Genomic DNA, 26,723 nt, shown 5'->3' with positions numbered 1-26,723 from the left:
GAAGAGAGGCGGGGAGGCTTCAGGCCCTGGAGGCCCCAGTGAGGGCCCAGGCCGGCTCCTCAGGGACAGAGGCTGCTGTGGCCAGCGGGTGATTCGAGTTGGAGGTCTCTCTTCTCCATGGTTGATGCAATGGACCTGGGCCAGTCATCGTCATCGTTAGGCTGAGACTCATGTCTCCAGCCAGCATATCTGACAGGTACTCTGTCCAGCGGCTAATTCTCTATAAAGCAGAGAAAGCCTGGCTCAGTGTTCTCCACCCTCCCGAGGCCCTGCCTGCTTGCAAGGCTCTGGGCCCCAAGCAGCCAGATGAGACTCCACGGACTCCCAAGACCCCACTACGCCCTCAAGAAGTTCAGGAAAGCCACGTAGCCATTGGGGGAAATGGACAGAACATCTCCAGACCCCACTGGAATCACAAGTGTAATCTTCTCCCCTTTAAAAACCTACGTTAGCACTGCGAAGCACTGGGAAGACAGGATGCATTGGGTTTTACCTCCTTTTTCAGTAAAACGCCTCTCCTATTTTATAGGAGGTGAGAGAATGTTGCGAATAGTGAAAAGCTCCTCCATTTGAGGGAGATGTGGTTTCATTGGGACGTTTCTCCTCACGCCCAGTGTCCATGCCGTGCCCAAGCTATCCTGCGGGTGGTAGGTGAGGTGATGGTCGGAGGCTTCTCAGGGGCATGATCGTGGCTCTCCCTGGAGCTTCCGTCACCCCCTCCATAGGACCTCTGTGGCAGGGAGGGGGCTTCCTGTTGCCACAGAAGGGCTTATGTAGGAACCTCTGTCTGCTCATTGGGCCACCTTCATGTCAGGCCAGGAGGATGTTCTCTGGGAACTCCTGAGCAAAGGGGAGATGCTGAGAACTTGAGACTATGGGAATATGCACGTTGTTTTAATGGAAATAAAAGTACTTACTGGATTTCTTCTAAGAGGCCTGGGAGAGCCACAAACCGAACAGGCAGACCCTGTCTAATTGAATGTAGCTGCTGATAAAATGGAACTTCTGCAGAGAGCACTGCTAGTTGGACGTTGTGGGGAACTCTCGCTTCCTTTGGAGAGGCCTGCACTGGACAGCTCTGTCCCTCTCTGTCCCCTGTACTGCTTGTGGCCACTGTCATTTGTCATTCATTATGCAGGAACAGAGGCTGGGTCAGGAAGAGATACCGTAGCCGACTGCACAAGCCGTTGACAGCTCAGGGTTGGTTTCAAACCAGGCAGGGGGTGGGGAGCGGCAGGCGGCACGGAGCCCTTAGTGGCCTGGGGACAAAGCGTACCCTGCACTCTGGGGGAAGCCTGTGGTCACTGGGTCCAGGCTCTGCATTCTCTGTCCCTCCCCACCCTTTACCACAAGGCCCACCCACTCAGCCAAGTGCAGATTCTCAGACAACGGCAGGTCCCCCGCTCAGGCCAGATTCCAAATGTGCGTCTTTGGTCCCCAGGAGGGTTTCTCTATGTTTTCTCTTAGCAGGATCTGGGGCCAGCTCACCTCTCACATCCCCGTCGTCACCGACCCCACCCTCTACGGCAGGTGAGTCATGGAGGCAGGCTCTAGATGTCCCAAGTCAGACTTCACGGGGAGCAATAGTTGGTCTCAGAGGCAGCGCCACCCTCGACCTCCGGCCTGCTCTCTTGCTGAAAAGCCTCACGCAGGGCTCCTCAGATCAGATCCTGCCTCGGTACCTGCTGAGCTGAACAAGACAGTTGCTCTGCTGCCTGGGCGCCTTGTCCTGCCAGCGCTCTCTCCTCGGGGAGCCCAGGCACAGTGTCTGCTGGGTCAGCGAGCAGCACCGGTGTGAGAGCGCTGGGACCACCGAGCTTCTGATTTCCCGTGAGCGGCCTGCGCTCTCTTCTGCTCTGTGGCGCCTGCACCCGTCAGAAGAGTTCTCTGTGGCTAGACTTCGTTTGGCCTTCGCGAGTTATATCACATTACTCACTATGAGTTTTGTTTGAAAAAATGTAGAAGGAATTGATCTTGGGGAATATTTATAAGAATAACCTCTAATTCTGTGGGATGGCCTCATCATGTTCGTTCCCTCTGTCCTTTTTGAACTAGTTCTCTCTTTTCTGACCATTTTGCAAGCCTCATAAAATCACACTGGGGGACCAGTATTTCTTTTCACTTCTTAAGGGACCCAGATGTTCTAGACGTCAGAGGGGCTGGTTCTGCCATTCAGAGCTTGTCAGCTGTGCTTGGAAGAGTTGCTGCAGCTATCTGAAGGGAGGGTCATTGCCTGGGGTTGACTTATGAGTTGACAATTCCATATTCGTCAAGGCTTAAGGCAGCACCCAGGAGCTACCAAGAACCTCACCCACCTGCTCTCAAATCTTCTAACTGACCTTCCTGACAAAATGACAAGCAAGTGTAAAGGGAATAGTTTGCACAGCTTACTCCTGGCTGGTGGTGTCTCCTCTTACTGATGGCGTGCTGCCGAGTGTTCTGGGCCAGGACCCGTTTTGAGAAACAAAGTACCTGGTTCATGGGAATGATATTCTTTTCCCTGCCTGACTTTGTGAGCAGCTTTTACAAGAAAGCCCTCAAATATTGTTCAAGAGAGAATATAGTCTTCTCTCTCTTGTGCAGGGGTGACTTGTTTATAGGCTGGTCAGAAATTTCTGGAACTCCACTGCCCAGATCATGTTTCAGCCATTTTCTGGAAGAAAGGATATTAATTTCACACCACTTAGACATTTGAAGGAAATTGAGAGAATGAATAGTGAGAATCCATAAACCCTTCTTTAATACACGAGGTGTGTCTTTAGTCATACAGAGCACCTACTGTGTGCGTTAGATGTGGTCCTGGGAAGTTAACTGCCAGTTCTCATTTTTAAATGCCTTGGGGAATTCTCTCAATCTATTAGGATTTTTTCGTGATTTACCTGTGTTTTGAATGGAAGCTATCTCTACTATAGCAGGTTTGCATGAGATGAGAAAATTTTTAGAATGAGAGAAGAAAAAGGGGAATATTTTGTTAATTAGAGGCAATGTTGGAAAAACGTTGAGGTGGGTGGGAGTGGAAGGGGGTGTTACTGTGAATTTGATTGTACCTATTCTGAAAGGGAGTTGAGAGGGAAAACATATGTGAAGCCCCAAGCACAAAGCCTGGCAGCAAATATTAGCGCCTTTCCTTTATCTCCTCTATTTGTTGATGAAAGTGGTGTCTCAGCCCTGAAGACTCTACTCTGACCTCTTCTGGGCACTTACTGTAATGCATCTCTTAAAAATGATATCTAGCATTTGCCTGTCGACCCAGCATTTCGGGCCCTAAACGGTCATTCGGTTATTCAGGATGCGTTTAGTGAGAGCCTGCAATGTGCTGGGCACTGTGGTTGGTCCTGGGCTACAGGGATGAATAGACAGACAGGGCCCTAGCTCGTGTGGAGTCACATTGCCAGTGCCTCTCAAGAGCTCCAAAATGGTAGATATAATTAAGCAAATGCTTTCCTTGGGGTCCAACCGTGGTAATTTTTTTTTCCTCCCACTATTTCCCCTCTTTCAGTAGAGAATCTCCACCTGAAAAACTAGTCCACCAGCTTCGGTTCTGTGCAAGGCATGAGGGAGCCACAAAGAGGTAGCAGCTTCATGCTACTGTGGCCGTGGTTGCTGCTCGGTAAATCCGTGTTGCAGGTTTGCTTGGGCTTGCTCTGCCTTCAAGGCCTCTGCTGGGTGAGAGCAGACTCCCAGCCTAGGGGTGGCATCTTCTGGCTGGTCGGCCCCTGCTTAGACTGGTCCCTCCTTCCAGGACAGGAGGCCAGGCTTCTCAATGGGCTCATCTTTCTCGCTGCTTCACTGCACGCTGCCCATCTTGTTGCTGGAATCACATTTACTCCAATTTATGTCTTTATTTCTAGGCCAAGTTTATAATTAAAAAAAAAAGAGGTGTGCTTATCTGGGAATCAAGTCAAGAATAGTGTCTTACAGCTTCATGATGAAAGCAGTTTTCTCAAGAAAGGAAGGAAAAGTCTTCACTTTTAAGGACTAGGATTCAAAAAACAATTCCTGCTCAAGGTAGCATCTCAAACACAACTCAATCTGGGAGCTCTTGGGAACTACACCTTGGGCCGGGGAACCTAAACTCGAGGACGAACACTTGCTAGTTCTGGGACCTTGGACAAGACTATTGGCCTCCCTGTTGCTTCCGGTTTCCCCTTTGTCAGTGAGGATGATAACAGTGCCTGCCTACGGGCGTTATTAGAGGATCCAGCACATTCCATGTGTATGGGGTTAGAACAGCACCTGGCGTACAGTAAGCCCTTGCTACACTGTTCCTTACTGGGAGACCTTGGATGAGTCAGTTGACATGTCCGGGGATTGGCTACCTCCTCTGTCAAAGGCAAAAAGGTCAGAATCAAGGGGAGACCATCTCACAGTCTCTTCTAATCAAGCATACTGTAAATCCACTGGGGACCCTGTTTGCTCAGCAACAGATCAACTTAGGCAAGTTCAGTTGGACCGCATTGTCTTCCTTCCTGAAAGCATCAGCTTTAACCACATTCGTGATAGCTGACAGTGGTCTTAGGCTCCGTGACTCTCAGTATGGGAGAAGTAACAGATGTTTCTAAGGGAAGAGGTCTCACTCTCAGGAGCTCTTTCCAGCAATTGGGTGAGGGCTGGGGTCTCTCCCATTTCTTACTGCACCTCGTGCCATGGCACCTCTTCTTGAAGTCCTTACCAGATAGTTGGGGGAAATATCATTTCCCTAAGTCTGCTGGTGATTCCTTTGGGAGGGGTGGGATTCTCTAAAACTTTTGCTGCAATCCTTCTATTTTCAGTGAGAACATTCCTTTCTTTTCTGTTAAAGGTTATGCTTCCTACTTCTGGAAGGTCACTCTTTCAAGAGCTTTAAAATTATTTATCCTGACTTATTTCATGGTAAATATCACTAGCTCATGTTTACATTTGTATTCCTAGAACTGAGTGGTTTAGAAGGTCCCACAAGTACGCCCTTCCACTCTCTCTTTCAGAGCAGACAGGCCTGTTGTCTTGCAATTATTGTGTGTGTGGTTTCTTTTTTTTTTTTAAGATTTTATTTATTTATTTGACACAGAGAGAAAGACAGCGAGAGAGGGAACACAAGCAGGGAGAGAGGGAGAAGCAGGCTTCCCATGAAGCAGGGAGCCCGATGCGGGGCTCGATCCCAGGACCCCGGGATCATGACCTGAGCCGAAGGCAGATGCTTAACGACTGAGCCACCCAGGCGCCTGTGTGTGGTTTCTTTTTAAAACAGGTTTGCAAAAGAGTGTTTTGGGAAAGCTAAGTAAGAGGAGACCCTAAATTATTATTGTTCTTAATAATTAGATAACATATTTTAGGCACTTACTTTGTGCGAGGCACTGTTCTATTTGATTTATAGGCGTTATTTGATTTAATCCTCACGAATTCCTTCCTATTCAATGAGAGTAGTTTCTACTAAAGCTCCATTTTAAAGGCAAAGAAACGGTTAAAGGACTTTGACCAAGGTCACACAAGTGGGGGACGCTAGAGCCAGGATCCGAACTTGGTTCTGACCTTGCCCATTTACCCCGCCGGTTTTGATCGAGTGCCCGTTCTCTTGGGTACACTGCAGGGTGTGTGCTGTTAAGTATTGGTCAGTAGCCTGAAAAGAACCCTGAAAGTAGAGTTGGAACACCCTGGGTGTGGGTCCTAGCCCTGCCACTTTGCAGCTAAGACCTTGGACAAGTAATTTCCATCCTTTGAAGCTGTCTTCTAAAAGAATTCCTGGTCTTTATTAGGTCATCACAAAGCTTTATAAGCAGTAACGTGCTATTAAGTATAAGCTATGAATGCCCTGCAAGAGAATTCTAGCCCTTTGGCTCGCAGCTTATAATTTAAAGCAGTCATTTTGGAGAGAGCGAGCTGGCAATTTATAGAAAACTCAGTGTGTAGGGGCACCTGGGTGGCTCAGATGGTTGAGCATCTGCCTTTGGCTCAGGTCATGATCCCGGGGTCCTGGGATCGAGTCCCGCATCGGGCTCCTGGCTCTCAGCAGGGATCCTGCTTCTCCCTCTCCCTCTGCCTCTCCCCCTGCTCATGCTCTCTCTCTCTATCTCTGTGTCTCAAATGAATAAATAAAATCTAAAAAAAAAAAGTTATAAGAAAACTCAGTGTGTAAGGATGAGTGGAGAGAGAGAAACGTTTCAGATCTAGAGAGATGGAGGAGGGAAAACAGCCTTATGGGCACAGAGTGACCGAAAGCTTGAATAATAGGAAGGATGGTTAAGAATAAATAAGGCACAAAAAAGAGAGAGATTTATTTAGAATGTTGGGAGTTTCCAGAATGTGTCTGGCCGGGTGAAAGTCTGAAACCCATTCTTGGCTCAAAATCCGTGTCTCTGGCCATAAGAATTGCCTCTTTTTCTTGAAACCTACACACACACAAACCAGTTGCCATCTTTGGGACAAACAGGTCTGCCTTCAGTGCTTCTCTGAAGAGTATTTTGGCTCTGCTCTCCTGCCCTCTTTCAGCCCTCCTTCCCCACATCCAAGCCCAAGGGGGTAAGGCTGGTGTGGGAGGTGGCTCAGGGCAGTGTCCTCAGCATCCTTCCAGATCGGCCCCTTGTGAGTGGTCAGCCCGCCCAGCACCTCGTGGGCCTCATTTCTCAGCCCCTCCCCAGATGAAGTGATTCTCTTCGTTCATCAGGAGCTCTGGGATTCACTGTCAGGGAAAGCATTATCCTTCACATTTAACCTGGAATCTAGTCAGTTAAAAGGAAGACAAGAACAAGGTTTGCCTTGCTTGTTTTCTTTTTAATGGTTTTATAGTCACAAGTAAGCAAATGTCACTCACTGGGGAAATTCAGCCTGTAGATCCCAGTGGCCTTCAGGGAGGGGCCACGTGCCGCTGTTTCACCTTAGACTTACCCTGTGCTCTTGCTCTTCCCAGCTTTAAAAAGACCCGTCTCCATTGTACATTATAGAAGACTCGATTGAGAAAAGTGATGGGTTCTAATTTTTCTCCCTTCTTGATAAACTGTCCTTATTTAGCAATAGAACTAATTACACTTCCTGTACCCATTCCACTTTTCGGGGGCTGGGGGAGAACTAAAACCTTCACTGGTCTTCTGAAGTGAGTATTGTGCTTGTAAACAAATAAAAATCCTACCCAAGTGGCAGGGGGGAGGGATAGAAAAAAGTATGAAGAGGAAAGTGACTCTCTGGCAACTCTATTAGCATATTGACTCTCTGATTACTGTATTAGCATATTTGCCCTGTTCTAAAAGGGTCACGGTTGTGTTTAGAAACCAATGCATTTTGCGGGCTGAAGTAGATCCTAGTTTGGCAGTGAGAATAATCAGCAGGTGATTCAGACTAATATTTTGCTCTCTTTTACTATTTGATTAAATGACACTAAAATCGAATAATGACTTATGTCCCCTCTCTTTCTCTTTCTCTCTCTTTGCTGTTTTCAGTAGAGCATGCACCATTTTGAACGTGAATTTTCGGTAAAGTAAGCTATACTAATTTCTCTAACTTTAAAGATGCTCTGTTTCTGGATGTGAAATGGGCCCCAGTGCATCTAGATCACTGAAGTGATGAACAAATGGGAAAGCAGATTTGGGACAATTTCCTTATCTGAACATTTAAATGAAATACAGCATCTTTAAAAAGCACCCAAGTGACTTCATTTACATTCATTTCATTTTCACCATGACCTTCAAAATCTTCATTTCCACTCTGATTGTAGTTTTAAAATACAGCTCTAAAACTGCAAATCAACCACATGGCATTTTGGTATATTTCAGTTTTGGAAAACAGGATCCCAGAGTCTTAGTGCAGCAAACATATTGGTTCCCTATGACTCTGACGAAGGGAAAGAGTGTTAGCCGATTGAGTTCTTGGTTTCAGGAAGATAATTCACTGGCTTTTATAACTGTTGGGGAAAACAGTTTTCTTTAAAGCATCCCTAATAATTCTTGAGTTGGGACATGAGTGCAGCCTTCTCATCTACAAAATACAAAGGCAGTTGGCAAGAGCTGGGGGGGCTGCCTGCTTCCTGAGGTCACTGCTCTCTGTTCCCTCTCGAGGGTGGCTAGCAGGTCCTGGTGTTGGTCTGGTGGCCCCATGGTCTCCCCACTTCCGTTCACGGACCACAAAGGAACTCAGACCTACAGAGACTTGTAGATGGCCCACTGCTAAAACTGGCCCCAAAGAAAGGGCACCCCCCCCCCCGGTGTCCTTTTGCTGAGGCTGGTGAGGATGTTTCTAGCAAGGCATTCCACCCTAGATCGAACCTTTGCTCTTCCTGCAGCGGTCTGTGGTCCATTCCAGGGCCTCTGCTGGATTGCCAGGTTCTCCTTAGTTTGGTGGATGGGATTCTGGGGAGGGTAAAGTAGTTGGCTTTTGGGATTTTTGTCTAAGAGTAGGTAGGATGGGAGAGAACTGTTTTGGAACATCCCTCATCCTGGGTTTGCAGGCCAATATTTTTCAAAGCAGGGAGAATTCAGTTAGCGACCAACCTTTTTTTTTTTTTCCCTTCAAATTTTTATTTAAATTCTAGTTAGTTAGCAATGGAATCTGTCTGGTCTTATCTGGGGCCTAGAGATAAGGGCTTGGGTACCTGCTGGCAGGGACGAGTCGGTGGCACTCATGCTGGCCTCGGGCACAATAGCCAACTCTGCACTGGGCCCCTATCAATATTGCCAACTGTTAGAACATGTTGTAGCTTAAGCCCCAGCGAATCTTCAAAGGAAGCTTGTGGACTATAGAGAATGTAAAATGAAAAGGCCAAAAAACCCTGATGGGGCCTATAGTCAGAGGCTGAGTCCCTGGGTCTGTGTTCTTGCTTCCTCCACTCCTGACCTTCTGACTGTGGGACTTCCTCCCTACTTCCAGAGTGTTCTGAGCTGGCAAGATGAGGTCTTGTCTTGCCCTGGTTGTACACATGAAGATCTGCCCTAGTTGTCGCAGGCCCAGTGAGGAAATTGGGCCTCATGGGACAGATAGGCCCTTTGGGTCTGGTCCGGCCCTCTGGGGGCAGACATCAGGGTGACCTTGCTCCTTACCCTTGGATGAGCAGCGTCTCCTTTTGCACAGACCCCCACTTCTCCTTTGCTTCATAAGCATGGGTTACTCGGTGACACTTGGGACCATGTATTTATTTATGCTACCTACATATTCAAGGAGATTCATTTTTAAAGCCAAAACAGTCTCAGCCTTTACTCGGAAAAATAAAGATCCATGTACTGAGCACCACCCCCACCTCCCAAACTCTGAGATTGTCAATTTGCACTTTTAATTTTTGAGTGGCTGGTAACGCAGCCAAAGTCGAGGGTCGGCTCCTCATGAGGACCAAGCAGATTCGTTCTCTATCCAGGTCCAGCCGCTGAGACCCACCTCTAGCCACCCAGAATCCCGGGCTGGAGGGGTAACGGGTCTCTGGATGGCTTGCTCTGTGCCTTTAGCACTTGCAGCCCAGAGCCTGTCTTCTTTCTTGTAACCTGCAGTGACTTTTCTCCAAGGTCAAAGCACAAAGCTGGCAGGCAGAAACTGAAGCCCCTTCTGGTACGGAATGTCAAACCCAGATGCTGGCCATTGGGTGGCGCTGCGGGGTATCAGCACCTGCGGCTCCTCTGGGAGCTCTTGGTGCTGCTGTTGAGTCCCAAGAGCCTTCAGAGACACCCCCCTCCTCCTGGGATTTCACTGGCCACTCTCCAAAACCCCCTTCTAGCACGCTTATTCTCCCTGCTCTTCTCACCTTAGCAATCATTGTGGGTTTAAAGTCCTTTTTATCTTAGTAACCCTGTAACATAAAGCTGGGAACATTTTTCCATAAGCCAGCCTGGCAGAAAATGCAATAGAACTTCATTCATTAGTTGTTACTCTATAGAACCAGTGAGAATTACATTTTGTTCATTTGTCTGTATTTAATGTTTATTCATATTGCTATATTTTCATCATTTGAGAATTCTGAGATTGCAGAGCATGAATGTGTGTATCTATGTGATTTTTTAATTTCAGCTGCCTTAGGTTTGAGTAAAAGATGTAAGGAAGGTAAGTGGTTTTCTATGAAATACAAGACTTCGAACTGTTATGTGTCACCCTTGGTAAAAAGGATGCTCTTACCTAAGTATTTGATTGGTGACCCTGAACCACTCATCCACAGAAACTCAAGTGGTGATTGGTATGTTTACTTGTTACCACCACCACAGCTCAGTAGCAGGTTAGAGGGGAAGAACGCCTAACAGAATGTCTCGCTATGTAGCCCTAGGAGGGGCCGAGGCTAAGGCTAGAAACAGACACAGGAGTCACCGAGAGCTGCAAGGTTCATAGGTAATGGGGCAGGTAACTCTGTGGCACCAGCAAGTTCTTTAAAGCAGGTCTTTGGCTGTACTCAGTTTTTATTTTGTCCTAGGAGAGTAATTCATTCGTCGATTCAAAATTATAATATTCAACTGCCACATGTTCGTGTGCCTGGAAGCTAAGGGAAGTTTTAGATACGTGTCCAGTTTCCTTCTCCTTGCCCACCAGGGTAGAGTCTCTCCTGATGCTTCAGCAAAGATGTAGGGTTATTGTAGCTCGATTCTGTTCCTGGGTTAGGCCCCAGTGGAAAGAAGGTGCTGAGGAAGACTCCTCCCTGAGAATACCATTGCTAGGGAGAGAGCCCTCTGCCCCCCATCTTGCACTGTTAACAGTTATTAGCATCTTATATTTCTCTAATGCAGCCTAATAGAAAATTGAGACACGCGCCCCTGGGGAACCCTTAACCCAGCGGGCACTGGTTCCTTGCCTAGAATCCTGAGTGCTTTGTCATTTTCTATTAAATCACATCCTTCAAATATTGTGTGTGTTGGGGCAGCTAAAGAAATGTTCATCCTTTATCAGTAATTGATACTCAGGTAGTCCAACTCTGTGCATACAAATGTCTGTCTTTACTTGCTAGCTCAGTAGGTGCCCTGGACCTGCCTAAAGTAGCTGATGGAACTTTTCTTTTGGGACCATTGCTAAAATTTGGAAATGGAGTTAGAGCCTCATCTACGTAGGGAGAAGGTCACTGTGTATAGTTTCATGTAATCTGTGATATTCAGTCTTAGATGACTATTATCTGGGGAAAATGGCAACCTTGAATTAATTCCCCTTTGATGCTTCTAGCTTTCTTGTTCAGCATTTTAAAAAACTGTACAGTACCGTAGCTTGGTCCCTCTGGGGGAACACATTTGCAGTCTCATCCAAGTCTCTTCTACCCGAGACTGAGCAGTAGCATGTGTGTGGGGTGTTGGGAGAGATGATACTCACTGTCCCCTCTCCTCCCCCCACCCCCCAGGGACGGCCGCTTTACCTCCTCCGCCTCCGCCTCCGCCTCCACCTCCACCACCAGCAGCTCCCTTGCTTCCTGCGAGCCCAGAGGTGCCTACACAGCTCCTGCCCCAGGCTGTGAACGGTGTGAGCCGCGGGGCCTTACTCAGCTCCATCCAGAATTTCCAAAAGGGAACTTTGAGGAAAGCCGAAACCTGTGATCATAGTGCTCCTAAGATCGGCTAAAGCTTCGTGTTTACACTTGGAGGGAAAAGTTCTTTGTTTTTTCCTCCCACCTCCAATCCCTGAAGTACTCTTTCCAGATGAATGATTGCTGAGCCAGGACAGCCGCAGACTCTTTTGCAGATGCTCAGGCAAGAGGCTTCTCAAGAGGGAAATATTCAAGTAGAATAAAGTCAGGCTGGCGTTTCTGCCTTAAGAAATATTTTGCTCCTTTATTACCATTTTAAAGGAGTCTGGTTCATCCTCTAATGGGCTTCTTTTGGGGATAGCAGCATATTGGAGTCAACCTTGTCACCAGCTGAAGGAAACGGACAGAAAAACAGTGACAATGTTCAGTCACAGCAGTGAATGACCTTGGGTTGCAATCCCTCCCAACCTGTCAGACAGCTCCCAGAAATGTTCCTCTCATTTCTCTATAAAGCATTTTCTGGTTCTTAGATAACTCCCATTTTTGCTACCTAATTTTGTCTTGGACATTATTAACACTCTAGTCCAAAGCATAGTTATGTCGCAGAGTGAGAGAAGCAACTGAGTTCTTCCTTTCCCATTCAGATAGACAGGGGCAAGTCTAGTCCGGAACCTTCTCTAGGTTCTAACGGGAATACCATTGTGGTTATAGAACTCAGGGCTGTGAAAGCAACCACTCTAGACTCCTAGTTCCTTTTAGTTAGAGTGTATTGGACAGAAAATGTAAACATCAGGAAAAGCTCTTGCCGATCAGAGGATCTCCTTAATCCTCAGCAATAAAGTCAAGTTTGTGGTTTGTGGGGAGTTATTATTACAACACAAGTAAATTTGGCATCTATAGAAATCAATTCTGATTTTTGAAAAATTTATCCAAATATATCTTTTTAATGTTACTCATTTATTAGATCCTTTATCCTATGATTTGCTTAAACCCTTTAATAAATTGCACTTTAAAGGATTATCAGTAATCCATTTAAAAATTCAAGTACACACATCAGTGTTGGTTACTATGCAGAGAGAATGTCATTGTGTATAGTTTCATTTAATCTGTGATAAATGTTCAGCTGTATTTTTTATTAAAATAAACCATGTGAAGAAAATGTGTTGTCTGTAGCTTGGCTAGGCCTTTGAAGTGGGAATTTTTATAAAGAATAGATTCATGGAGTAGTTCTTTTGTGTCATCTTTTCTCTCTTAATTACTAAAAGCTAACAATCCTGTCTTGCTATTTAAATTAGGCACCCCTTGTTTGCTTCTATAACTAATTTAAACCTGTCTTTTCTGTCTCAACTTCTAAAGAAGGCAGCATATGGCAGAATGTCTATTTTTCGGCAATAGGAAAAATACCTGACATGAATTTTGGTTTAATTTGGAAGGGAACCCTATTACAATTGGGCATTTGAAGAGTCTGTGGACAAGTTCCTGTTACAAGTGTGATGGCAGTTTAGGTGATTTAGTGTCACTAATTTCTTAACAGAAATTCTTAGCAGAATTTTAAGACCTCCATCCATCCCACATTTATTACCTCAAGAATATAAAAATACAATTAGGGGCGCCTGGGTGGCTCCGTTGTTCAGCGTCTGCCTTCGGCTCAGGTCATGATCCGAGGGTCCTGGGATGGAGCCCCGCATCGGGCTCCCTGCTCAGGGGGAAGCCTGCTTCTCCCTTTCCCACTCCCCCTGCTTGTGTTCCCTCTCTTGCTGTGTCTCTCTCTGTCAAGTAAATAAATAAACATCTTTAAAAAAATAAAAATACAATTAGTCATAGTTAGGAATTCCTTTATTCCGTATCAAAACAATCTTAACAGCAAATGTAGATAATAGCTTTCATCTTTACATACAAGTTGTCATTTTTGGATACATCTTTCTGTAGAACTCTGCCACATTCATACCTTGTCCTTGTGAGAGGATAAAATTTTATATTAGCCTTATTCAAAGAACATGCTAACTGTAATAGACCAAAAAAACCCCCATGGAGTCTAGGGCAGGAGAGAAGAATTTTTCCACATACAAGCACATTTAAACTTCTTCCAAGTACAAAAACATTTGTGTTGTTGCTTTAGGGATACCTTTATGAATCCTAAGGTCTTACAGTACGATCCAGGTGAAGTGACAGCAAGTATTTTAAGTAAATCCCAATGACTTGAAATTCAAGTCCAAACTAAATATTTAATGTTTTCTTTATTGCAAATATGATGTCTTTAACCTGAGGTACAGAGTTGTCTTCCAGAATCTTTGCATAAGGCATAGGGACATCAGCACCAGTGACACGAACTGCAGGAGCATCCAGGAAATTGAATGCAGGGCCTAGAAGAGAAGGAGGTGCAACTGAGAGAGGCAAGAAAAGCCACTTAGCACCACCACCTTCCCACAGGAGGTATGGCTCTCCAAAGGAGAGAAAATCTAAAGGAATACTAATTACCGGGACTCCTTCTGGCTTTTTAAGAATATTTAGCCAAAGGAAAAATGCCAAGGTGACAAGTTGAAAGTTAAGACTGTTGGCCACCCCTAGCTTTTGATCTCTATCCAGTATCCAGGTACACACTGTTTATTACAGCTTGAGCATTCCAGAACCATTTTCTCTGAAATACCTTCCATGATCCTGGCACAAACTTCAGCTCCTACTCCAAACTGTGGCCAGCCTCCTTCCACAGTTATGAGATGATTGGTCTTCATGACACTGGCTTCTATTGTTTCAATGTCCATTGGTCTGATGGTTCGCATATTTATCACCTGAGCAGACAATACAGATACGCTTCACAGAGTCACCGTGGCACAGATACCGTCTCATGCCCATAGTACCACCCCCTCTTTGTCTCCTGTTCATCTCTGGGTCTGGGAAAATCAAATCTGCCTATTCAAGAACAAAATGTAAAATGGGAAATTGTAATTAAAACATAAGTCTTTACTTCTACCACAAGTGGTTCTGTTAAGAATTCACTCATCCTCTTGGGCTTTAACTTCCTTCTCGTCAAAACAACTAATAACTACCAACTGACTGCTCACCGTGCACCAGGTGCTACACTACATGTAATTCCCACAACCACCCTGATGGGACAGTAAACGTATTCTCCTTGGTTTACAGCTGATGCGGCTGAGATTCACGGTACGGATCTTGCCCAAGTGTAACCTGCGAGCGGTAGGTCCTGGACCTGAAAGAGTTAGACCCTGATTTCTAGTTTGCCCCTCTCCCGACCTCCAGCTCCAAGGCGGGATCCCAACTTGAGAAAGCAGGTACTACTCTAACAGAGCTAGAACCTACATGGTAAAAAGCTAGGTATTTGAAAAGCAAGAAGCTTCCCAGTTTCAAGCAGAGGCAGAACTGAGTGTCAAAGCAAGATTTTACACTTAGTTAACCTGTTACAGAATTCAAACTCCTGTTTCTGGGTTTTAGATTTAAAAGGAAACTTTCTGATTCTTTAAGAAGTGAATGTCCACATACCTCACATTCAATTCCCTCTTTAGATAGCACTGTCGCAGCTTCTAAGCAGTGGCCCACAGGTCTTGAATGGGAAACTACGGTTATGTGTGTCCCTGAAACAAAGTGGTCACAGATCAGAGGCCAGGTTGAAACTGAAGATGTTGTACTGCTCTGCAGCCACTGTGGCTCTTGTTCATTTGTAAAATCTTCAACTCAGCTCTGTTCCAGGGAGGTGAGGAACGTGGCAGCCTTCCTAGAGATGAAACTCAAATCTACTGGACTGAGAATTAGGAAAGCACAAGTGTAGGAGCAAAGCATGACACATTTCTTAACTTGAACTCCTCCTCTAATTTCCTAATCAAAGTAAAGGGCAGTAACCTCAAGAATGAATTTGATCAGGGGTGCCTAGGTGGCTCAGTCGGTTAAGTTTCTGACTCTTGATTTCAGCTCAAGTCACGATCTCAGAGTCGTGAGATGGAGCCCGAGTTGGGCTCCGCGCTGGGCCTGGAGCCTGCTTAAGATTCTCTCTCCCTCTCCATCCAACCCTCCCCCACCTCTTAAAAAAGAAAAAAAGGAATGAATTTCACCAACATAAATACAGGGGCTAGATTACAAATAATATTTAAGCATGTATAAGCGCTCTTACCTTGCCTTTCTATTTTGGCTTTTCCAATGGGAATCAGAAAATCTTTTGACTGAGCTTCTGAGGGAAATTCAAAAGGAACTCCATACATCAGTTCATTCTCTAGCACCACCACTGCAAAATACAAATATTTAACAGAAGTGACTACATGACCAAATGGATATACAACACTATCATTCATTTTGTGAAAAGTTTCACCATGCCGATTAGGAAGCCTCACATCTATTGTGTCCAGTAGCCCTGAGAGGATGATTTAGGTGCTGGCATTTATTGTCTGGTCAGTCCTCGTTTTATCTACTGTAGTTAAACCAGCGTTGTAGATACCTAACAGGCCCCTTTGTACTCAGAAAAGCAAAAACAAAAACACCTTTTTTAAAACGGTCTTTACTGTATCTGTAAATCATTAATTAACATTTTATATGATATATCTAAGCCTAACTAGAAGCCTTTAACGGCTTCCTTCCAGGCAAAGATTTCAACTTAGTTCTTTAAGGTTCAAAAGAGACCTAAGGGTCACTCTACTGACCTGGATTATTATCCCGAATGGCTGATTTAATAAGTCCTTTTGCATCCTCTGAATTCCAGGGGCTGACCACCTTTAAGCCTGGGCAGTGCCCATACCAGGCAGCAAAGCACTGTGAGTGTTGGGCAGCCACGCCTGCTGAGGCACCATTGGGCCCCCTGAAGACTATGGGCACAGGCTGATGGCCCCCCGACATGTAGTAGGTCTTGGCAGCTGAGTTTATAACCTGGTCAATGGCTTGCATAGAGAAATTGAAGGTCATAAATTCACAAATGGGCCTCAACCCAGCCTGTCAAATCAAAAACAAAGATCTTAAAAAAACTAAAAAGCAATAAAAAGTGGCAACCATTCCAAAATTCAGTGTTTTTAAAAGGTCATGTTAAATCTCTTTGGATGAGATTCATAAAGAGGATTACATACCATAGCTGCACCCACAGCAATTCCAGCAAAGCCCATCTATAAGTAAAACATAAACACAAGTGAAAATCCATAAAAATCAGAACAGTGTACACTTTAACATGCCCCTGAAAGGTATGCTTCCTGACGGAAGGCTTACCTCAGATATGGGAGTGTCTATGATCCTCTTATCTCCATATTTCTTCCACAGGCCTCGACTAACCTAAAATTACACAATGATCTCATTACTTTTAAATGTATATGGGGGCTAACAGCCACCTCAATTTATATTGCTTTCATGTATCCTGGGTTACCTTATATGCCCCATCATACTGGGCAACTTCTTCCCCAAGCAGAAATACCTTCTCATCTCTTTCCAGCTCCTCATCCATACCTTGGTTTATAGCCTCACGAACTGTCACCTGTCACAGGTATGGAGAAAACAATCAACAAAGATTACTACAGAATTATTTCAGATACTACTGAGATTCTCTCCTTTTATAATTACCTAGGCTGCCTACAGCATACAATATAAAAACTATCACTAGAACAGGCTTCTCTTTAAAAGTTAAAAGAAGGGCGCCTGGGTGGCTCAGTTGGTTAAGCGACTGCCTTCGGCTCAGGTCATGATCCTGGAGTCCCAGGATCGAGTCCCGCATCGGGCTCCCTGCTCGGCAGGGAGTCTGTTTCTCCCTCTCCCACTCCCCGTTTGTGTTCCCTCTCTCGCTGTGTCTTTCTCTGTCAAATAAATAAAATCTTAAAAAAAAAAAAAAAGTTAAAAGAATTCCAAAAGTAACATTTTTATCATACAGCCTGACTGGATTTGTTAATGAGAAGTTTACTGAACACTTTTCTTGATGTGCATCTAAACTTAACAAAATCTGTTTGCTAAGCAGACCAGCTCATAAGTAGTTCCCTAAGTAGAAATTATACTGGGTTGTTTTATTTCCGCACTTGGTTTAGTGTGGGACAGAGAACTGTTAAGGAAGCCTATATAAGACTATGTTTGGGGCACTCACTAGGTACCAGGCACTTCCAAACACTACCTTCAGAATCTACAAGTTATTTTACTAGACAGATTGGAAGAATCCTCTAGTAAAATAAAAGGGGTGGGAAATTCCTCAAAGGGTTGAACACAGAATTACCATATGATCCAACAATTCCACTTCTAGGTAGATGCTCAAAAGAAATAAAAGCATGGACTCGGCTACTTGCACACCAATGTTCTTAGCAGCATTATTCACAAATCCAAAAGATGAAAACACCCAAATGTCCATCAACAGATGAATGGATGAACAAGATGTGGTATATGCATAAGATGGAGTATTAGCCTTAAAAAAAGAAATGAAATTCTGACACATGCTACAAACATGAGTGAACCTTGAGAACATCATGCTAAGTGAAATAAGCCAGACCTAAAAGGACAAACACTGTAGGCTTCCATTTACGGGATGTACCAGGAATAGATAAATTCACAGGCACAGAAAGTGCAACAGAGGTTACCAGGAGCTAGGGGGAAACGGGACGTTCCTGTTTAAGGCGTAGAGTTTCCGACTGTGATGGTGATAAAGTTCTGAAGACGGATGGTGGCGATGGTCTCACAACATAGTAAACGGACTTAGCGCCGCCGAATATACACTTTAAAATGGTAAATTTGGTTATGTGTATTTTAGTACAGTAAAAAATTTAAAAGGAGGGTGAGGGAAGCAGCGTCGCGTCTAGTGTACTCAGACCGCCCACGGATGCCAGTGAGCCTGGCGGGGCTGATCTGGTGGTGTGTCCAGCGCTGGGTCGCAGCAGAGGGGAATCCGCCGACTCCAGGGCCCGCTGCCGTCCCTCTCCCCACGGCGCAGGCGCGCCCCCGGCCTCCGCCGCGGGATCGACGGCCCCTCCCTGCCCCGGCTAGGGTCCAGGCCACCGACCTGCAGCGCCGCCGGCGCCGTCCGGTGGAAGCGCCTCCTCAGCAGCCCGGAGACCTGGCGGAGAGAGAGAGGACACTGAGAGGGGACGCAAGGTGGGCAGGGATCGCGCGGAGGCACGCGTGCCGCCGCCTACCTGTTCAAGGGGTCTCCGCATCAGGCCAGACACTGCCGCCATCTTGACTGTGTCCTCTAGCCGTCGCCGGGCGGCAGTCGAATTAGGCCCCACCTCCGCCGCCAGCTCGGGCCAATGGCGGGGCGCGGCGCCTGCGTGCCCCGCCCATTCCCTCAGGGGTGAGGGGCCGAGGGGCGGGGCTGAGGTGGCGCGTTGGGTGGTGCTACCGCTGTCTTTCCTTGGGAGCGGGCGGCTGCTGCAGTGCGCGCTGCGCGCCGGGGACGCCTCCGTAAGTGCTGGTGCTTGAAGCAGGGGGACCGAAAGTCAGCCTCTTTGGAACACGACTTAAGGCTGCAGGGACCTTAAGAGTTAGGTCAGCCTTTTGAGGGCCCTGAAACCCTAAGGGCACCAGGTGTCGCTTGCGCACACTCTAATGATAGGAACTTAACCACCCTATGCATGAGCCCGGTCTTCCCGGGACCGCGCACAGTCCGTTGCCTAGAACGCGAACCAGAGCTTTCATTGACGCATTAAGCGCCTGCAGTGTGCCAGGCACTGTGATGAGTGCTTTACAGCTCATTTAGTTCTCACAGGAACCCTCTCAGGTGGTTACTGTTAAAATCTCCAGCTGTCCTCAAGTCAGTTTGGGTTGTCAGTCGTCAGAAAGTCCTTCATCCAAAATTTTCAGCGTCTATGGGCTTGACCAATCTTTTTTTTTTTTTTTTGCTTGGTCATTTCAAACGAGATTTATTAAGAGGGCTTTTCACTCCCCCTTCCTTTTTAGGTGTAATTTAGACACGGTAAAATGCACATTCCCATCATCTCAGAAAGTTCCCTCAATGTTTCCTCCCAGTCATTCCCCACACATCACCCCACAAGCAACCACAGATCTGATTTCCATCACTGTAACTTAATTCGCCTGTGTTAGAACTTGAAATAAAAGGAATTATATGATGTGTACTCTTGTGTCTGGCTCAGCAAAATGTTTTGGATATTCATCCATGTTGTTGAGCATAGCAATAGTTTTTTACTCTTTCTTTTTTTAATTTTATTATGTTTTTAATAATCTTTACACCCAACATGGGGCTGGAACTCATGACCCGGGGATCAAGAGCCACAAGCTCTTCTGACTGAGCCAGCCAGACGCCCCTCCTCTTTCTTTTAGTTTTTTCTTTTGAAAGACTTTAAGTGTCACAAGAAATTGTGAAACTAGTACAAAGAGTTTCCATGTACCCTTCACCTATCTTTGCCCACTGTCTCGTATAACCATAGTACCTTGTCAAATCCCCTGAATCGATACTGATACAATGCTATTAACTCATTTAGAGACTTTATCCAGCTTTCATCAGTTTTCATATGCATTCTTGTGGGGGTGTATAATACTATAGAAGTGTATTACATGTACAGATCATGTAACTCCTCCCACAATCAGAATACAGAATTGTTCCATCACCACAAAGTACCTCCCTCATGTTACCTCATAGTCATACCCTCCCCAACCCCTAACTCCTGGCAACCACTAATCTGTTCTCAGTCACTATAATTTATTATTTCAAGAATGTTTTATACATGGAATCATAAAATATGTAACTCTTTGGGATCAGCTATTGTCACTCAGCCTGATGCTCTTGAGATCCATTCAAGTTGTTGCATGTATCAACATTTCATTCCTTTTTATTGCTAAGTAATTGTATGTTTATCCATTCACCCCTTGAAGGACATTTGGGTTATATCCAGTTTTAGCAATTACCAGTAGAGCTGCAATGAACATTGGCTCATAGGTTTTTGTGTAAACATTACTTTTCATTTCTTCAGGTAAATACTGAGCAGTATGATTATATCGAAGTGTTTTTCCAAAGTGGATATACCATTTTACATTACCTCCAGCCATGTATGAGACATCCAGTTGCTCTGGATCCTTGCCTGCATGTGATATTACCAATATTTTCTATTTTAGCCATTGTAATAGATGTGTAGCAGTGTCCCTCATGACTTTTAATTTGCATTTCCCTAATGGTTAATGATTATTGAACATCTTTTCACATGCTTACTTGCTGTCCATCCTTGGCGAAGTGTCCAAGTCTTTTGCTCATATTCTAACTAGATTATTTGTTTTTTATTTTAGTAAAACATGCATAAAATTTACCATCTTAAGCATATAGTTCATTGGCATTTAATATGTTCATATTGTTGTTCAGTTACCACCATCATCCATCTCCAGAACTTTTTCTTTTTCTTTCTTTTTTTAATTTTTAAGTAATGTCTATACCCGACGTGGGGCTTGAACTTACAACCCTGAGATCAAGAGTCGCATGCTCGGGTGCCTGGGTGGCTCAGTTGGTTAAGCAACTGCCTTCGGCTCAGGTCATGATCCCAGAGTCCTGGGATCGAGTCCCACATCGGGCTCCCTGCTCAGCGGGGAGCCTGCTTCTCCCTCTGACCCTCTCCTCTACCATGCTGTTTCTCTCTCGCTCGCTCTCTAATAAATAAATAAATAAATAAATAAATAAATAAATAAATAAAATCTTTAAAAAAAAAAAAGAGTCGCATGCTCTACCCGCTGAGCCAGCCAGACACCCCTCCAGAACTTCTTCATTTTCCCAAAAGGAGACTCTCTAGTCGTTAAACAGTAACTCTCCATTCCCCTCTTCCCCTAGCCACTGGCAACCACCATTCCATCTCTATAAATTGGACTACTCTACCTCATATAAGTGAAATCATACTGTGTGTGTGTGTGTGTGTGTGTGTGACTAGCTCATTTCAGTTAGCATAATGTCTTCAAAGTTTATCCATATTGTAGCCTGTCTCAGAATTTCATTCTTTTCTAAGGTTAAATAATATTCCAGTGTATGCATATATCACATTTTGTTTATCTATTCTTCTGTTGATGGACATTTTGGTTGTTTTCAACGTTTAGATTTGTGAATAATGCTGCTATGAACATTAGTGTACAAATATCTATTTGAGTCCCTGCTTTTAATTCTTTGGGGTATATACCTAAAAGTGGTGTTGCTAGATCATATGTTAATAGTATGATTAATTTTTTTGAGGAATGACCATTCTGTTTTCCATCGTAAATTAACCAGTGTATATTCCCACCAGCAATGCACAAGGGTTCCAATTTCTCTACATTCTCACCAACATTTATTATTTTCTGCTTAATTGTTAATAGCCATCCTAATGTGTATGAAGTAGTATCTCATCATGGTTTTTATTTGCATTTCCCTAATGATTAGTGATACTGATCATCTTTTCATGTGCTTATTGGCCATCTGTATGTCTTGGAGAAATGGCTATCCAAGTCTTTTGCCTATTTCTCAACTGAGTTGTTTTGTTGTTGTTGAGTTACAGGAATTCTCTATATAACCTGGATATTAATCCCTTATCAGATATATGATTTACAAATATTTTCTCCCATTCCTTGGGTTGCCTTTTCACTCTGGTGACAGTGTCCCTTGTTACACAAAAGTGTTTAATTTTGATAAAGTCCAACTTATTTTTTCTCTTATTGCCTGTGCGTTTGGTATTATATCTGTCAAAGATTCAAAATAGCCCAAGTAAAACCAATGAATCACTGAAGTAGTAATTAGTAAAAACTTACTGTGCACACACCAAAAAGACAGTTTATAAACTGGGAGCCCTCAAACCAAAACATGACATGAGTCTTAGGAGTATATTGTTATAAAGCAGTTTATATAGTGAGAAAGCAGTGAGTTTATTCTTCATGGTGATTGGTTATAATATTACAATTTCCAGTGATATTTCAGTTAATATTTTCATATTAACCTTGGGAAACAGTTCAAGTTTTGCTTTTCATTTATAGGGACGCAAGCAAGAAATTATCCAGATCAAGTTAGCCTTGCAAAATAAACTAAATGAAGCTTTGTTTGTATGATGAAGCTGGTTTTGTCAGTTCAGGGAATTTTCAAGATTGGTCTCCGTTTGCTTCTGATTTAACATATCTAAGAAATCATTGCTAAATTCAATATCATGAAGCATTTCTCCTATATTTTCTTCTAAGAGTTTTATAGTATTAGCTCTTATGTTTAGGTCTTTGGTCGATTTTGAGTTAATTTTTATATATGATGTAATGGTGGGTCCAATTTCATTCTTTTGCACTTTTTTTTTTTTTTAAGATTGTATCTATTTATTTGAGAGAGAGAGATAGGAGGAGGAGAAGCAGAGGGAAAGGGACAAGCAGATTCCCTGCTGAGTAGGGAGCCCAATGCAGGGCTTAATCCCAGGACCCTGAGAGCACAGCCAGAGCCAAAACCAGGAGTCGGACGTCCAGCTGATCCACCCAGGCGCCCCAGTACCACACTGTTTTGATTAGTGTAGCTTGGTAGTAAGTTTGAAATCAGAAGTTGAGTCCTCCAGCTTTGTTATTCTTTTTCAAGGTTGTTTTGGCTACTTGGAGTTCCTTGAGATTCCATATGAACTTTAGGATGGGTTTTACTATTTCTGCTAACACTGTCATTGGGATTTTGATAGGGACTGCACTGGATCTGTAAATTGCTTCAGGTGCTATTGACATCTTAACAATATTAAACCTTCCAATCTATGAACACAGGATATCTTTCATTTATTTGTATCTTCTTTATTTATTTATTTTTAAAGATTTTATTTATTTATTTGCCAGAGAGAGAGAGAGAGAGGGAGAGTACAAGCAGGGGGAGTGGCAGGCAGAGGGAGAAGCAGGCTCCCTGCTAAGCAAGGAGCCCGATGCAGGACTCAATCCCAGGACCCTGAGATCACGACCCGAGCCGAAGGCCAGATGCCCAACCATCTGAGCCACCCAGGCACCCTATTTGTATCTTCTTTAATTTCCTTTAGCAATGTCTTGTAGTTTTCAGTGTTTAAATCTTTAGCCTCCTTGGTTAAATTAATTCCTAATTATTTTATTCTTTTGGAGGCTATTATGAGTGGAATGGTTTTCTTAATATCCTTTTCATATTGTCCATTGTCAGTGTATAGAAATGCAACTGTGACTTTTGAGTCCTGATTTCATATCCTGCAAATTTGCTAAATTTGTTTATTAGTTCTAACAGGTGTGTGTGTGTGTGTAATCTTTAGGATTTCCTATGCATAAGATCATGCCATCTGTAAAAAGAAATGATTTTATGTCTTCCTTTCTAATTTGGATGCCTTTTTTTTTCCCTTGTCTAATTGCTCTGACTAGAGCTTCTAATACTATGTTGAGTAGAAGTGGCAAAAGCAGGCATCCTTGTCTTCTTCCTGATCTTAGAGGGAAATTTTTCAGTTTTTCACCATTGAGTTAGCTGATGTTAGCTGTAGGTTTTTCATATATGGCCTTTATTATGTTGAAGTGGTTTCCTTCTACTCCTAGTTTGTCAAATGTTTTTAACATGAAAGGGTGTTGAATTTTGGCATACACTTTTTCTGTAGCCACACAGTTTCCCCCCTTCATTCTGTTTATGTGGTCTATTTCATTGACTGATTTTTGCATATTGAGATTATTTTCTTACTGTTGTGTTCAGAGCACTGTTTATGGATTCTGTATGCAAGTCCTTTGTCAGATACGTGATATGCAAATATGTTCTTCAGTTTATGGGTTGTCTTTTCATCCTGTAAGGTTACTTCACAGGGCAAAAGTTTTTAATTTTGATGAAGTCCAATTTTTCAACTTTTTCCTTTTATGGATTATGCTTTTTGGTATCATATATGAGAAATTTTTACCTAGCACCAGCATACAAAGAGTTTCTCCTTTTTTATAAAAGTGTTATGGTTTTGTCTTTTCCACTTAGATCTATGATCTATTTTGAGTTAAAATTTGTATAAGATTTAGGTTTAGATTGAGATCTTTGATTTTTTTTTCCTTAAGTATGTCCAATTATTCCAATACCATTTGTTGAGAGAACTACTTTCTCCATTGAATTGTTTTTGCATGTTTGTAAAAAAATCATTTGACCAAATTTGTGTAGGTGTATTTCTGGAGTCTGTCCTGTTCCATTGATCTATATCTCTGTCCCTCCTCCTCCTCCAATACCATACTGTCTTGATAACTGTAGCTGTATTGTAATTCTTAAAATCAGGTAGTGTGATTCCTATAACATTATTCTTTTTTTTTTTTTTTTTTTTTTAGACAGAGAGAGGGAACACAAGCCGGGGGAGTGGGAGAGGGAGAAGCAGGCTTCCTGCTGAGCAGGGAGCCCGATGAGGGACTCGATCCTGGGACTCCAGGATCATGACCTGAGCCAAAGGCAGCCTCTTAACCAACTAAGTTGCTCCAAATCTTTACCAACATTTGATGATAGCAGTTTTTAAGATTTTGCTATCCTGTTGGTTGTGGGTTTATATATCATGTGGTTTTAATTTTTATTTCCTTGATTACCAACAATGTTGAACACCTTTCCATGGGCTTATCGTCTGTCAACCTCTTTTAGGAAAGTGATCACAGCAGAATTCAAACTTCACATGTAAGGTCTCAGTGAATGAAAGTCTCCTTCTGTTCCCTCAGGATGAAGCAGAGAAGACATGCTTTGTCTCCAGGGACAGGTGGCATATTAGTGATTATTACTGTTTTATCAACAGCAATGTCTCCGGTTTCTATGATATCTTATAAATACATTTTTATGAAACTGATCTTATCTTTCCTCACAGGTTACAAAAACTGGGAAACCCTGTACCAAAATATAATATACAAATGAATATTGGATAAAGAAATTTTTAAAAAGCAGAAATAGTGAAAAACTAGAAGCATTCACATATCCATCAGTTGGGAACTGGTTTAATGAAGCATGTTACATCTCCTCCATGGAATATCATTCTTCTGTTAAAAGAATAAAAATAGGAGAATGAGGCAGACCTACATGTATGGATCCATACGTATATATCATATGTTCTTATTGGGAACAATCTCCAAGCAAGGTTAGATATGAACTAAGAAAATGGAATCCCATTTGTCTAAATAAAATACAGGAATAAATATATATACTCATAAAAAAAGTGTTTTGAAAGAATTCATGAGAAATTGTGAAGAGAAGCTAAATGGTGGAAGGGTAGAATTTGAATAATAGAGATCAAGGAATGTTTTACTTTTTATACGTTTTATGTAGTATGATTTTTTAAATAATGAGAATACATTACTTTAGTTGATTGTTAATTAACATACATAGTTCATAAAATTACAAGCCAAATAACATACTGGGAAAATCTTTGTCACAGAAACGGCATAAATTTATATAAATATTTAATACATGAAGAATTCCTAAGAAATAAGGAGAAAACACTAATATCCCAATGGAAAATGGGCAAAGAGTGTGAAGAGACACTTCACAAAGTAGTAGAAATGACTAGCAAACATGAATTATGTCAAAAAAATAAAACAAAACCATGAATTATGTCTGACTTCACTCATACCCAAAGGAATAGAAATCAAAGCATCGATGAGACCTCATTTCTTGGCCCTTCAAATTACTAAAGATTTAACAAAGTTTATCTAATACTTGTAAGGGTTCAGGGAAATGGACACTCATACACAGTATTAATTGTTCCAGTGTTTCTGGAAAACAGTTTGTTAGTCGATCTCAAGAACCTTCCAATAAATATGTTCATACATACAAATAAAGGTGTTTACATATTATAATATATCCATATTCCTTTGGCCTAGTTATTCTACTTGTAAGGATTTATCCTCTTAAATCTTGGTTGCTTTTGATTAATTTATGTGAAAATATTCATATAGTAGGACAATTTTTCAACTATTTAAATATCTGGGAAAATACTTAGATAAATTAGGGTATATCCAGATGTTGAAATATTACATAATACCTGAAATTCTATCTTTAAAGAATTAAATAGTATGCAAAAGTATTTATGAAATAATATTAAATGAAAAAAGCAGAATAAAAATAGTTTGAAATATAATCCCAATTTTATCTAAAAGTATGTATGTGGTTAGAAAAATGCCTGGAAAGGAGAATGTGTAGTAGCTTAACATGAGATTTAAAAATAAAAGGAAGATTTATAATAAATCTCAGTTGTGATCAAAATACTATTTATTATTTTTATGTATTTCTTTCCCATATATCCATATGCCTTTATGTTTTATATTTTATTTTGAATTTCAAAAATATTTTTGAGTAGGAAATTTATTTCATTATAGGAAAAAAAACTCAAGTACAGGAAGGTATAAAGTAATTGCCCTCCCCTCCCCCACCTTGGATACCTTGCTTCCTCTCCCCACCTCAACAGCCACTATGACTCATTTCTTCTGTGTATTTACAAGAAGGACCACTTGCGTATAA

The 26,723-nt window shown here is 43.0% G+C and overlaps 2 protein-coding genes across 9 annotated transcripts in view; one reads left to right on the top strand and one right to left on the bottom strand.

Annotated features, from left to right (window-relative positions):
- The window catches only part of PXK (PX domain containing serine/threonine kinase like), a 109,468-nt gene that overhangs the window by 62,945 nt on the left and 19,800 nt on the right, over positions 1–26,723 (top strand). The window contains exons 17-19 of one of the 7 annotated variants that reach the window (XM_034996731.1): positions 1,471–1,530; positions 9,958–9,994; positions 11,261–11,453. The exons of 2 other annotated variants lie outside the window; for them this stretch is intronic. In XM_034996731.1, coding sequence (XP_034852622.1) covers positions 1,471–1,530; positions 9,958–9,994; positions 11,261–11,453 — 290 coding nt within the window. Of the gene's footprint in view, positions 1–1,467; positions 1,531–9,957; positions 9,995–11,260; positions 12,543–26,723 lie in introns of those variants that run through there. 4 more of the 7 variants (XM_034996730.1, XM_034996728.1, XM_034996727.1 and 1 more) reach the window with 4 other exon arrangements.
- Positions 13,202–18,562, bottom strand: PDHB (pyruvate dehydrogenase E1 subunit beta). 2 transcript variants are annotated; one of them, XM_034996735.1, is made up of 10 exons: positions 18,478–18,562; positions 18,345–18,398; positions 16,737–16,844; positions 16,583–16,645; positions 16,447–16,482; positions 16,030–16,315; positions 15,507–15,617; positions 14,882–14,973; positions 14,031–14,172; positions 13,202–13,746 (listed from the first exon to the last, which is right to left on the bottom strand). In XM_034996735.1, the coding sequence occupies exons 1-10, from the start codon at positions 18,517–18,519 to the stop codon at positions 13,601–13,603; spliced, it is 1,080 nt and encodes a 359-aa protein (XP_034852626.1). In that variant the 5' UTR covers positions 18,520–18,562; the 3' UTR covers positions 13,202–13,600. The 2 variants fall into 2 exon arrangements, with proteins under 2 accessions (XP_034852626.1, XP_034852623.1); XM_034996732.1 differs by lacking the exons at positions 18,345–18,398; positions 18,478–18,562 and adding an exon at positions 17,568–18,284.

The sequence above is a fragment of the Mirounga leonina genome, unplaced genomic scaffold (genome assembly GCF_011800145.1).
Source record: "Mirounga leonina isolate KUSES-001 unplaced genomic scaffold, KU_Mleo_1.0 Mir_94, whole genome shotgun sequence".
Classification (NCBI taxonomy): Eukaryota; Metazoa; Chordata; class Mammalia; order Carnivora; family Phocidae; genus Mirounga; species Mirounga leonina.
This window is presented reverse-complemented; position numbering and strand designations above follow the sequence as displayed.